The 14,408-nt window shown below is 47.4% G+C and overlaps 1 protein-coding gene across 1 annotated transcript in view; it reads left to right on the top strand.

Annotated features, from left to right (window-relative positions):
• Nucleotides 1–14,408, top strand: part of TMEM132B (transmembrane protein 132B) — a 270,161-nt gene that overhangs the window by 53,097 nt on the left and 202,656 nt on the right. The window contains exon 3 of the mRNA XM_054995874.1: nt 5,755–5,901. Within this exon, the coding sequence (XP_054851849.1) occupies nt 5,755–5,901 (147 nt within the window). The remainder of the gene's footprint in view (nt 1–5,754; nt 5,902–14,408) is intronic.

The following is a 14,408-nucleotide window of genomic DNA, read 5'->3' as shown; positions in this document are numbered from 1 at the left end:
TGTGCCCATGCTTTGCACGTGCCCACTCCCAACCCAGCGTGATGATGTCACTTCTGCAACGTCATTGCTGGAGCACAGGAGGCCAGGCGTGCTGGCTTGCTGGCTGCTCCCTGGATGCATACTACAGAGCAGGATGGGTAGGCAAGTGGGGCTGGATGCTCCCTGAGCTCATAGCAGGCCGAGTGGATCGGCAAGTGGGGAGACATATGTCACACAGTAGGCCAGGAAGGTGAGTGGGCCAACTCCCCAGACACATAGCAGGCTGGACCGCTTGTGTCCCTGATGCACCTCTGGCATGCACAGGTGTCCAATATTTCAACTTTGTTTCCCCCGGACAGTCTGGCAAAAAAAGGATTGTCTGGGGGAAAATCGGACACGTGGCAACTCTGGCCCCTACACCTGTTTCTACACTGGAAAAGGCACAGGAGTATGTGAGAAACAAGATCACACAGTGCTACTGTGCCACAGTCCCTTGTGGCAATTTTTGAACAGCTAAATTCTCCTCTAAAACGGCATCAGAAGCCACGATTTGGACCCGTGGCTGCTGTAATGTCTAGTTTGGCTCTTTGATTTTGTAGCCTCTCTTACTGGACAGGAGTTCAGTCACACTTGAGCAGACCACATGCTATATTTTTAAATGGATGCAGTTCATGATAGTGGCCATAGAATGGAGCCCCTCTTCCTTAGAATACACATATCAAACACAGATAAGATCTCATGGGACAGATCTTTCCATTGACTTGATCTGTGGCAGCCAGCTTCCAAATGCCGATATTCATTGTGCCCACTTTGAGGCTGGCCTTCAGAGTTCTCAGGGTGGGTTGACCTCTGGAGTGAGTTTCCTGGTTCAAATGCCAATAGAACACTATCTTAGGTGCATAGAAACTGCCATATGCATCCCCGATCCTACCCAATGGAATTGAGCCCCACCCACCATGCTTCTGATGCGGAGATTTTGACACATTTTGTTTTTGATACAAAGAGGAACATGTCCTTGTTCCTAAACACTCCCTCAAATTATGCAGTTACTAACAACCCATCTTCAATTTAGACATTGTGTTCCAGTCCTCTGAACGGTATTGTCCCAGGCGTGACTGCTCTCTCCCACTCTTTTTGCCCATAGACTCCTCCCCTCCTCCCCTCCCCTCTCCTCCTCTATATTTGACCAGTTTCTTTCTGCCCTCCATGCATCTGACGAAGAGAACTGTGGTTCTCGAAAGCTTATGCTACAATAAAATTGGTTAGTCTTAAAGGTGCTACTGGACTCTTTTTGTTTTTTCTTTTTGCCCAGATTCCCTCAGCCTTTGCCTGCTTTGCAATACCACAGTTTGTCGCGCTGTCCTGATGAGGCAAGCTATGGTTAAGGCTAACCAAGTGCTGCCTCTATCGAAGAAGAATTTTTCTTTATTTAGACTATAAACAATAACTTAAAAGCTATAGACAATAAACATAGAAGATAAAAAACATAACATTCTAAAAAATAAAGACACACTAACAATACATAAACAAGTAAAAGAAAAAAAACCCTGAAACCAAGTGCTGCCTCTATCCATGACTAGAAACGGATTTTCAAACCATGGTCTGGAGGCAATTACGATTTGCACAAAATGTAGTTTCCTCAGTCTGGATGTCACAACAATTTGAGTCATCATCACACACCAGGAAATGGAGAACGGCATCCATATGTGAGAGAAGAGGATGGCACATCTTCAATTCTCCAAATTAGGAATTAAGGCCCCCTCCCCCGTCTCCAAGTCTCCTTGCCAATTTGCACCACATAGTCCTACCTGTCCTTAGGTGGTCTATAAGATATCTTTTCCACTCAAAGGATACTTTACCGTGCAGCAGTTGAGCTGAAAGTCAACAGTATATGACGGTCTCTTCTCCCTCACCAATTGAAAAGTTTGCAAACATTCCGTGACATCACATTTAAGGTTTCAAAAGGCTTACAGGCAGCTGGCATTTGGTGTTTGGGGACATCATCGTGCACACGTGTGTGTGAGAGGGCAGGATGTACAAATGAACTCTCAATTTCTTTTCGTTTTGAGACGTTTTCATGGGTCCGTTTGTTTTGCCTGCATCTGTAGCTGGTGTTCCAGTTTTTTTATGGCACCCATGCATCACGCGTGCCCATTTGATGCAAAAACGAGCATCAGTTACAACAATATTAAACCGCATCACTTTTTGTCAGAATGGTCAATTTAAAAAAAACAACGTCCTGCTGTTTGGTTCTGACATGGGGTTTTCCCGCTCAGGAACTGGACTTTTCTGACTGAGATGGGGTATTCCTGAATGTGGTAACACCAACAGAGGGGGTTGAATTTGCTGTGCTTTCTGGGCGGACTTATCTGCCATCCCTTCATTTGCCTCTTAGCTGGTCCTCAACGCAGTAAGCTGGCCCTTCATGGTAGCCCAGCATTTCTGTGTCTTTTGCTACCATGAATGAGAAAACCCTTTTGTTTGTCTTGCTCTCCTTGTTCCCTCTAACACAAAACAGCCAAGAGAATGAACAAGAAGCAGCAGCCCGTTTTCTCCAAGTGCAGGATAAGGCTAGAAGGGAAGGAGATCTTGTCCTGGCTGCCTACAACTGCTTTGGCAACTGATGGCCATTACAAGCGCTTGGAGGCTTTTTCCCCGTCTGATGCCTCATTAAGAGGCAGATCAATGAACTCGGGCACGCTTGCCTCCTCCTTCGAATAGCGCCTTGTGGATTGCACAGCATGCTGGATTTTAATTCTGATTAAATATTTAAACAACCCCCTCCGTTACTCAGGGAGCGATTTGTCTTGCTTGGCTGTTTGCCTAACCGGGGATTGTTAACAATCCGGAAGGTCTGGCCGGCATCTCATTTACTCCTCTGAAGCCAGTGGAACAACATGGAGGATGAGAAGTGATTGGAGGCTGCATGGTAAGAAGCAAAGCTACCCGAGGAGAAGACCATCCCTTGGCCTGCCTAAGAGAGATTGTCTCCAAGCAGGAAGAAGCCCAGAGTAGGATGGAGTGGACCTGGGTTTGAATCTGTCCAACTAGGGTTGCCAGGTCCCCTTACCATCCCAGTGGGAGGGATGGGAGACCTGGCTCTTGCCTTCTTCCCCTCTTAATGATGTGCTCCTGCACTTCTCTGCAAGTTGATTCGGGCCTCAAATGGGCCCAATTCAGCTCATTTGGGGCCGAAATTGGCCTACAGCGAAGCACAGGGGTGCTTTCAGTGTGGTGCGATGATGTCAGTGACGTCATCGCGCTGCCCTGGGAGTGCACCTGGGTTCCCATTCCTGTGCCTTTCTCCACTGCTGGCCAGGTAAGTGGAGGTGGGGGGGTGGAGGGTGAAAGTGGGGGATCCTGCACCCCCACTGGAGGAATGGGATCCCTAAGTTCAATGGGTGACCTTAGGCCAGTCGAGCAGTCTCAGCCGAATGGGCCTCAGAGGCTTTGTTGTAAAATAAAACAGGGAGAATGACAGACACCACCCATTGTTCACTGGAAGAAGAGTAGGATAAAAACGTGATCGCTAGAAAAAGATAATGCAAATTGAGATCTGAGGGCAGTTTACTTTTTTACTTCTTTCTTTGCAAATTTCCAGCCAAATATCAGCTCTCAATGCTGTTCATCATTTAAAATAAAACATAGATACCCATTAAAATGATATGGCGCTTGAGGAGAGAGTTCTCAGTGAAATAAGGGCCTGGGCATGACCGGGGAAGGGTGCCTGGCTGCTTCCCCTTCTCCCTTTGGCTGTGCTGACGGTAGTTGGTCATTAGGAGCATTTTGCCATAGATGATTCAGTTTGGGTTGAAGTTCCAGAAGCATACAGATTCTGGGAGAAGTTTTGTGGGTGCAACATGCCTCCAGAAGCCGTCTCCAACATCTTGGGGGTTGAGATCACTGCTTCTCAGATGTTCTGGCCTCCTTTAGGGTACATTTCCCAGGTAATCTGCAACAAAAGCAGGGCTTTTTTTCAGCTAGAACGGGGTGGAATGGAGTTCTGGCACCTCTTGAAAATGATCACATGGCTGCTGGCCCCACCCTCTGATCTCCAGACAGAGGAGAGTTGAGATTGCCCTCCGCACCGCTCGGTGGCGTGGAGGGCAATCTAAACTGCCCTCTGTCTGGAGATCAGGGGGTGGGGCCACCAGCCATGTGCCCATTTTCTCCAAGGGCAACCCACTGAGTTCCGCAACCTCTTTTCCCAGGAAAAAAGCCCTGAACAACAGAGTTCTGCTTGGAGAGTATACTGTATTCTTCTGTTGTCAGACACTTGAAACTTGCTCAATCCTGTCTTGGCATAGGAGTGTAGCTGGAGATGGGGTCAGAATGAAGGGGCTGTCCACCCATTACGAACCTGTTGTGTTTGCTGTGAGCAGGCCAGTGAGTCTTGCATCCAGCACCTGGGTGGAGCAACATGTTGGGAGCAAGATGAGGTTGCTGCCAAAAATAGCAAGTGCGTATGTGGAATGCCCTTCCTTCTCTGTAATGTGTGGCATCACTGAGTCCATATCACATATTTCTTCACACCTACCGGAAACAGTAAATCATGAGGAGTAGGAAGCATACAAGGTGACTGTACGTCAATGATCCTATGCATGTGTGAAGCTCCTCCCTCACCGGTGCCTCCACCTGACCGTCTGCCGTCTGGCCAGCTCCTCAGGGAGGTGTCCTCCAGCCTCAGATGGGCAGGGAAGGGCGTTGCACCCCCTTGTTCCATCTCCCGCTCCGGGAGTGACAGCAAGTTCCAGCTGCCTCTTCCTGCAATTCTTCCTTGATCTTCCCAAGAACCTGAATTTAAAGGCCTCCCCTTGCCCCACCTCCCTGGCTCTGCCCCCAATCGGCACCCAGCCTCCCTGAGTGGCCCTTCTCCCCACCTATCTGATGGGAGGCCTGAGTAGACTCTGCTATCTCCTGGCCCCACCCACTCCATCCCAGCCCAGGGCGGGGCATTTATTCAGTTCTCTGCCTGGCTCACCTCTGTGGCTTCTGGAGCCTCTCCAGTGGCTCCCTTGGCAGCTTGGGGCCTGTGCCTGCCTGGCTCATGCTGCCAGCAATCCCCTGTGGGCCTGGCTGAGGTTGGGCTGCCTGGGCAACAGCAGAAGACAAGTCAGCTGGGTGGCTGCAGGCTGTTCCCTAGGGTTGTGCCTGTGTGTCAACTGCTGCTGCCCTAATGGTGAAGGTAGCCTGTACCTTTCAAGAGGCTCTTGCAGCTGAAGTATTGACAGAGGCGGTGCTGCAGGGCCTGTGGACGGTGCCTGCTGCTGTAGGGCTGGTTGGGGGTGTGGTGGACAGGAGGACGGCATCACTGGACAGCATGATGGGGAGAACTTCACCCAGGCGTGCCATGTTTGATGGCCTCGCCATGTTTTGTGTAACATGTAGCTCTGCCCATAGAGAATAAATGATAGAGGCACATTTGTAAATGTTCACATAGTTTTAATCCTGAAGCCGCTGTGACGTCGTGGTTAAAGTGTTGGACTCGGTCTTTGGAGGCCCAGGTTCAAATCCCCACTTGGCTGTGAATTTCACCGGGTGATCCGGGGTCGGCCACTCTCAGCCTAATCTACCTCATAGGGTTGTTGTGTGGATGAAATGGAGGCAGGGAGATTTGCACACGCCGCACCAGCTCTGCGCGGTATAAAAATGTGATTGATAGATGCAACAGAATTGTATGCTCTGAGCCCATTCACCGGGGACCTTCTCTGGTTTTTCCCGTTTGCTCCTCCAACATTGTTTAGAACTAAAGTTATACCTGTCGTTCCCTTGCAGAATTAAGGCTGCCCCAGGTGTGAAGATAATAGACATTCGAGTCAATGATCCGGATCAGTGGGGAGTTCAACAAGATGTAGACAATGGAAGAACACAGACCACCGCCACCATTGTGTGTGAACACATCGATCCAAACCCAGAGAGCAGGTAAGAATCCCAAGCTGTGCAACGTGGAGCTGTGCTGCTGTTTCAAGTTAAGAAAAAGAAATGGATCCTTTTATAGATGTGGCTGTTTGCTCTTGAATAGGACTTCATTCCTTTCCCCTTTTTTCAGTATTGCTGCAGCTTTCTACTGCTGGAAAATCTTACTGTGATTTATCTGATTATAATGAATAAAGAGGTGACATTCAATTTCCTTCCTACCCCAATACATATCCTATCCATTGTGTACCTCCCTGCAGCCAAATCTCTTTGCTCTACTGATCATTAGAATTCTGAGCTCTCCCATCAGTTTCTCAACACTCTGTGACATCACAGTAGCCCAGCCAATGGCTATTGCATATAAGAAAAAAGTTAAATCATTGCTTCTTCTGTTAAATGAGAGTAAAACCAGCTGGAATGATTTGAAGGCTATTGTCTCTAGCTCCAGATATGTATTGAACGTTGACTGTGGTTAATCAGTGAAGAAAAGATACTATGCACACTTATCATTGTCGAAAACAAAGGAGAATATTGCCATTTAGGCCTTTGTACCTATTTATGAATGGTCTGTAGTTGTACATCACCTGAAGCCCAGTTGGGACTGACTATAGTTGGTAAATCAATTTCAAACTATGGTTTCAGATCCTAATGAACCAATTGGATTAGTTAGTTTAATTAAACTGGGATTTTTGCATTATATTTGAACTGAGCTCCCCTCTTTCTTTATGCTTTCAGTTCCCCCCTAACCTGGCCTTGACTTGCAAGCCACAGTGTACTTTTGATCCACTTCAAAACAGATTTTGGCCAAAGGCTACCAGTTGCCAACCATAGCAAAGGAGACGGGGGAAGGAGCAGTGAAAATTTTACTTCTGTTGTGCTGGAAGCGGAGTCCGCTGTGTAAAAATGGTTACTCTTCAGCTTGAGACGGGCAGTTGGAAGGCTTGCCATGAGATCAAATAACATCACGCTCTAGATTTTTTCCCATTACTGAGGTAGTGACCTGAGTTTCCATTTAGAGCTGCATGAAAGAAAAATCACATTAATAAAAAGGTATTGGGGTTAAAGGGAAAAAATGTAATGTAATTTTCATCTTGAGGGGAGGAGAGAAAAATCTCTCTTAATTGAAGTGCAGGAACTAAATTTTTTTTAAAGCTGGCTGGAAACCCAGAGAGAACATTGAAAGTTTTGCTAATCCGTGAAATTATACCTGTCACAGTAACTTAGTTTTTATTAACACCGGTTCCTGCTTTGTGTTGAACTGCTAAATTATACAAAAGCAATAGATCGGGAGTTAATTAATACTCTGACCCTTTCCTTTGTGAGATTAGTTTTAATATTTTGGGATTAATTAAAGTATGCAAATAGAAAACTCCAAAAGATCCGTTCCAGATTTGCAAATATTGTTGTGCTGAGAGTAAATATTTAACTTTGATCTTTCTTTTAATGTACTACTCTGGTTTACTATGCTGCTCATTTAGAAGGTTGAACAACACCCTGTCTAACAAAACACAACACCACATAATAAAGCAAAGCAAGTTATTTTCTAGTTATTTTTTGCACTGGAAAAAAACCCTGACTCCAGTTCATTAAAAAACACATACCTGTCTTCTGTTCAGGGCTATGTGCTGTGCCTGGCAACAGCTCTCCAGGGTTTCAGACAAAGAGGGGGTTTCTCTACACTACCCTCCTTTGTCGTAGGCTGATTCCGCACATGTTGGATAATGCACTTTCAATGCACTTTAGCTATCGTTTGGAAGTGGATTTATTGTTTCACACTTCAAAAATTCAGTTCCAAATGCTCTCTAAAGAGGATTGGAAGTGCATTATCCAATGTGTGCGGAATCAGCTATAGTCTTTAGCTGGAAATTCCGGGAATCACACACAGAAGATACTGAGATCAAAGCAGGGGCTTTGTCATCGAGCCGTTCTAGATCTTGAGTTGTCATGCCGCATAATGAAGCATTCGAACTTTCTGAGTGGTCTTCAAGGATAGCCCCATGTCAAGGGCATTGCAGCAGTCCAGTCTGAACCTCATAAAAGCTTCGATCACTGTGGCCACTTCTGCAGGTACTTAAGCTGTCCGCTACTAGCGCAGCAGTTGGCAGGAGCTGTTTTGAAAGCTCCGCTTCATACAAGCACTCCAGGAGATTTCAGAAGAACTGTGTGCACGAAGACGAGAAATCAAGCACTCTCCTTAAGTTTCCAAGATGGCTGTTAAGGGTACTCAACGTGCCAAGCACCTTCCCTCCCCTCCTTATACTTGTAGCTGCTATTATTTTCTCCGGTGCTTGCCGACCATAAAAGTCGCAATATACCCCACAGTCAGGCAAACGACGGCATTAGATGGTAATGCATTCATAAATCCAGTCTTTATTCCTTTCTGTTAGCCTTATCTTTCAGAACCCTTTTCAAATTTGCTTACTTTGAAAATCTTTCCCCCTCCTCCTTTCTGCTGTATTATCCCTTATCGTGGCTTTTTCATCTCAAGTTCTCCAATTTGCTCACACAAATTGAGTGTTCATTAAGATAATTTAAATTAAGACCTTTCCTCCTTTCATGCAAAGTTCATCACGTAATTTTTTTTTCTCACTCTTTCTCGGCAAGTACATATATTTATATATTTTCACAAAAGTACTTATCGCAATGTCTCAGGAGGTTTACATTATGTTTCATTAGAATTCCATTTTGTCCAAGGTTGTTTCGATTCAGAGATTAAAGCTTTTCCAGGGGTCTGATATTGTTAGGAATATACTCCTGAATTTGCTTCTTAGCAGTCAGACTCATACCATATGCTGGCGGTTGCTGCTATTCTTTGATAGTGTAGTTCAGCAAGGCGCTGTTTCTTTCTTTCTTTTTTCCACCTTTGATATATAATTTCAAGGCTTCGCTGATAAGCGATTGTCATGGTTTCCAAATGGAGACCATTTAGATTTCTGAAATCCAGCAGAGGGGTCAGAGCACATTAAGAGTCGCTTCATATACGTCACCCAGTTTACTCAACATTGGATGACTGACAGATGAATGAGTAAACCATGCAGCAAGTGAGCTGTTGTCAGAACTGGCTTATACTCCACGCTAGTCTTAGAAGGAACGTTGGAGGAAGAGGAAGAGATGGAGGTACCGGCTCTCTGGCATCCAGATGGTATGGAGGTTCCCGAGCAACGGAGTTTCTACCCACAGAACAGGCAAAAACTAGAGTCCTCGTTTTCGATCATTCCACCATCTAGGAGTTGTGGCTCAGTGGAAGAGCGTCTACTTGGCATGCAGAAGGTCCCAGGTTTGGGACAGCTGCTATTGAGGTGTCTTCTGGATTTCCCCTGGCAGTCTATGGCAAGGAATTCATATCAGGGTGGAAAAGGTGCAAGATGAGCTGTGCACCTGATAGCGGTGCCTGCTGTGAGGACCTATGTTGGCACGACATTCCTAAAAGGATAGCAGTCCTTCCGATCTGTTGGCAATTTCTGTTTAAGTATCAGGCCACCAGAACCTGCTGCAGTTCCGAACTTTGAGTCCCTGCTGCATCGGGGCCCAGCTTTGTCAAAGAGCTTCAGAGACACTCCAGGCCTCTTTCCTGAATGTTCAGCTTGGGGAGGGGCCATGGCTCAGGGACAGAGCATCTGCTTGGCATGCAGAAGGTCCCAGGTTCAATCCTGGGCATCTCCAGCTCAAAAAGAGTCAGACCTCAGCCTGAGACCCTGGGGAGCCACTGCATTTCTGAGTAGACCTCGATGGGCCAATGGTCTGATTCAGTATAAGACAGCTACATGTGTGTTCATCTGTTTGCTCCTCTGCATATAGAAGCCCCTAGATTCTGCCCCAGAAATGGAGGTGACATTGGACCCAGATGCATCCTGCTTTTAGACTAGGAGTAGGCAGCCTTTTTTTTTTGCCCCAGAGCCAAAATAAATGAATAAATGGCAACATCTACCTATGGAGATGTCGGAAAGAACTGAGAAACAAGAGGGGTGGGGAAACAAAGTTTGTACTAGGGCAGAAGTGCTGGGAGGCAGCCAAATCTTAGTGGGACTGCCAGCATCTCAGGACTTGGCTGGTGGCTATGTAGGTATTAGGGATGCCAGTTCCCTGCCAGGGGCGAGGGATCCCCACTCCCACTCTCTACCCCCCACCCATGCTTACCTGGCTGCTGGTGGTGGGGAACACGCCTCCTGGCATGCGCTCCTGGCATGCGCAGCACGCTCCAGGGTGGTGCGGTGTGCTCCTGTGCACTGCAGCAACCAGCTTCAGGCCAGATTCGGCTGGAATTGGGCCAGATTCGGCCTGATTCGGGCCAGATTCGGCCTGATTCAGTGCAAGAGCTGAAGCAGCAGCCGGATTCACTGACTCAGTGGCTGGATTCAGGCCAACCTGAAGGTAGGTTCCGGGCCTCCAACCTGGCCGGTCATCTGAGCTCTTGACTCTTGAAAGTTCACACTCTGGAAATCTAGTTGGTCTTTCAGGTGCTACTGGACCCGAATCTCGCTCTTCTACTACAGACCAACATGGCCACCCTCCTGAAACAGTACTGGTGGTTGGTTGTTGGGGGTTTTCCGGGCTGTATTGCCGTGGTCTTGGCATTGTAGTTCCTGACGTTTCGCCAGCAGCTGTGGCTGGCATCTTCAGAGGTGTAGCACCAAAAGACAGAGATCTCTCAGTGTCACAGTGTGGAAAAGATGTAGGTCATTTGTATCTACTCAGGAGGGGTGGGGTTGAGCTGAGTCATTCTGTAAGAGTTTCCCAGGGTGTGGAATGCTAATGGCGGGAGGCTTCACTGTATCCTGAGGCGGTTCTTTTGCATATGGATTGGTGCTTGATGTGCTAATCTTCTCTGCAGGGCTATTGTCGGGTGTGGAGTGTTTTGTTGGCCTGGTGTTTTTCAGAACTGGAGCCCATGCTCTGTTCATTCTTAAGGTTTCTTCTTTCCTGTTGAAGTTTTGCTTATGCTTGTGAATTTCAATGGCTTCCCTGTGCAGTCTGACAAAGTAGTTGGAAGTGTTGTCCAGTATTTTGGTGTCCTGGAATAAGATACTGTGCCCTGTTTGAGTTAGGCTATGTTCAGCCACTGCTGATTTTTCAGGCTGTCCAAGTCTGCAGTGTCTTTCATGTTCTTTTATTCTTGTCTGGATGCTACGCTTTGTGGTCCCGATGTAAACTTGTCCACAGCTGCAGGGTATACGATATACTCCTGCAGAGGTGAGGGGGTCTCTGCTGTCTTTTGCTGATCGTAGCATCTGTTGTATTTTTCGGGTGGGTCTGAATACTGCTTGAAGGTTATGCTTTTTCATAAGCTTTCCCATCTGATCAGTAATTCCTTTGATATATGGCAAAAACACTTTTCCTGTGGGAGACTGTTTTTCTTTGGTTGTTTGATTCATCCTGGGTTTGATTCAATCAAACCCAGGATGAATCAAACAACCAAAGAAAAACAGTCTCCCACAGGAAAAGTGTTTTTGCCATATATCAAAGGAATTACTGATCAGATGGGAAAGCTTATGAAAAAGCATAACCTTCAAGCAGTATTCAGACCCACCCGAAAAATACAACAGATGCTACGATCAGCAAAAGACAGCAGAGACCCCCTCACCTCTGCAGGAGTATATCGTATACCCTGCAGCTGTGGACAAGTTTACATCGGGACCACAAAGCGTAGCATCCAGACAAGAATAAAAGAACATGAAAGACACTGCAGACTTGGACAGCCTGAAAAATCAGCAGTGGCTGAACATAGCCTAACTCAAACAGGGCACAGTATCTTATTCCAGGACACCAAAATACTGGACAACACTTCCAACTACTTTGTCAGACTGCACAGGGAAGCCATTGAAATTCACAAGCATAAGCAAAACTTCAACAGGAAAGAAGAAACCTTAAGAATGAACAGAGCATGGGCTCCAGTTCTGAAAAACACCAGGCCAACAAAACACTCCACACCCGACAATAGCCCTGCAGAGAAGATTAGCACATCAAGCACCAATCCATATGCAAAAGAACCGCCTCAGGATACAGTGAAGCCTCCCGCCATTAGCATTCCACACCCTGGGAAACTCTTACAGAATGACTCAGCTCAACCCCACCCCTCCTGAGTAGATACAAATGACCTACATCTTTTCCACACTGTGACACTGAGAGATCTCTGTCTTTTGGTGCTACACCTCTGAAGATGCCAGCCACAGCTGCTGGCGAAACGTCAGGAACTACAATGCCAAGACCACGGCAATACAGCCCGGAAAACCCCCAACAACCATCGTTCTCCGGCCGTGAAAGCCTTCGACAATACATAGTACTGGTGGTTCCTGATTTTACCTCTAGTGGTTCTCAACTGTGGCTGTTTTTAGGTTAGTCCTGTTCTAAGATATTTGGGATTGGAACCCTCCTAGATTTAAATAAAAGAAATCTACGTAAGTGCTTATTGAAAAGTGAGGTTCTTGCTAAGGAGCAGCAGGGTTCAGTGTTTGCAATAGTTTGGAGATATGCTACTGCTAATAGTATCTTAGGAAACAGTTGCCACCTTCCAGTGGAAAATCTGAAATTGTTCCTTCCTTTTTTTCTTTGTCCCTGCTTTTGTTTCTCAGGGCATTGAAAAGCAAGTACCTGTGGGTGGTACATAAACTGTTGCCCAGCAACTTAAAGTGCATGAAAGATTGCTATAGTCGCGGACTGGGAACTCTTTGTTCCCTGGGACCGCTCAAAGGCATATGAGAGAGAATGGGAAATTTCAGGAGAAAAAGGCAAAAGAAAATCTCCTGAAATATTTTCAAATAGCTGGACTGAGCATCAGCAGATTATGTTCGGGTCCTCTTTGTTTGGTTATGGTAAAGAAAAACACCCAAACAGTGCAGAGGGCAATCTAAGCTCCCTTCTGTCTGGAGATCAGGGGGCGGGGCCACCGGCCATGTGACCATTTTCAAGAGGTTCCGGAACTCCGTTCCACCGCCTACCAGCTGAAAAAAAGCCCTGCGAACATGAATGTGCTGGCTTGTTCACCTTGCTGCCGTGCCGCCTCATCCCTGTGGGAGAAGAATAAAGGCAATGAGACAAACCAGAATTTGAATGATTGCCAAATCCCAGCAGTAGAAAAGAGCAAGGGTCCAGTAGCATCTATAAAACTAACAAAATTTGTGGTTAGGTATGAGTTTCCATGAGTCACAGCTCACTTCTTCAGATACAGCTAGAACATGAGTTCACAGGGCTGGATCTAGGGCTGCTGGCATCTAGGGCAACTCAAGTCTGGCCTCCCTCCCCCCCATGTGCACGCAGCACGCGTGCGCTCCTGACACTGCGTGATGATGTCACTTCTGTGACATCATCAAGCGGGAGGGTGCCGCCCATGCGGCAAGCCGGCCACCCCAGCACACAGTGTGTTGCGGAGCTGGCAGCAGCAGCACGAGCGACTGAGTGGGGTGCTGGGAGGCCGCCCGCACCATTTGCCTGCCCCACTGAAGGGGCGGCCCTGTCGGTGGGGCAGGTGAATGGCGCAGGCGGCCTCCCAACCCTCCATGCAGCCGCCCACGCTGCTGCTCGCACTGCTGCCGCCAGCTCCTGCATGCTCCCGGTGGCTGGCAGCTGTGCCCAGTGCCCCCTCTTTAGTGGAGCTGGGGGCAGACTACCCCCCCTGCCCCCCTGTCGATCCGGCCCTGTGAGTTCATCTTGATCTATCTGCCAAATCCTAGTATAAGAAATTAACCACGGATGTTGTGCTAAGTCTGAACTGAGTCATGGAAATGCCAAGCCCGAGGGGACGCTGGGAGATCGAAGGATGGCTCTTCCTAGAAGTTTTGAACAGGACAGTCTGAAATACTAACGCTGGCCACTGAGAGTGATTTGAGCAGCGTTTCCTGCTGATTCCTGCATACCAGGCAAAATTATAGCCCCAGGAGAATGCCAGACCACTTTGCCGTCTTACCTACTAAGCTTTTGCTTCCAATTCTCTTCTGTGGAAATCCACAGAACCTTCTTAAAAGCTTATCCAAGGCTAAGGTGTACTTGATGGTCACACGAGCCTTTGAAATTCAGATCTCAGTGGACAAAAGCCATCATTCTGTCCACAGCTCCACCTTGGATTTCATGGGTGGGGGACAGGTCATTTTTCATCAAGGTGTTAGAATGTGGGACTACAATCTTGGAGAATCAGAGCCAAGCTACAAGTTACATTTTTCACGTGAAGGACACTTGATCGTTTTCGCAAGTTTTTCTGGGAAGTCCCTCTCCCCCCTACCCCTTTTCCTTCTGTTCCTTTCCCTCTCTGTTAGAATCGCTGTCTGAAGAGCCAGAGAAAGCCAGCGGCAGCAGCAGCTTTTGCAAATCGTCTTGCTCCCGGGGAGCTGCTCTGGAGAAAGCTGACATGTCAGTGAAGCTGAGCAGGTCGCCCAGGGAGAAAGTTGCAGCTGCCCGCCCCCAAAGACCATTGAGAGCAGGCTTGTGACTGGAGGAACGATTTGCAAAAGCTGCTGTTGCCGCAGGGTTTCTCTGGCTCTTCAGGCAGCAATTCTAACAGAGAGGGAAAGGAACAGAAGGAA

The sequence above is a fragment of the Eublepharis macularius genome, chromosome 13, assembly GCF_028583425.1.
Source record: "Eublepharis macularius isolate TG4126 chromosome 13, MPM_Emac_v1.0, whole genome shotgun sequence".
NCBI lineage: Eukaryota > Metazoa > Chordata > Lepidosauria > Squamata > Eublepharidae > Eublepharis > Eublepharis macularius.
The sequence above is the reverse complement of the archived record's forward strand: the minus strand, read 5'-3'. Positions and strand labels throughout refer to the sequence as shown.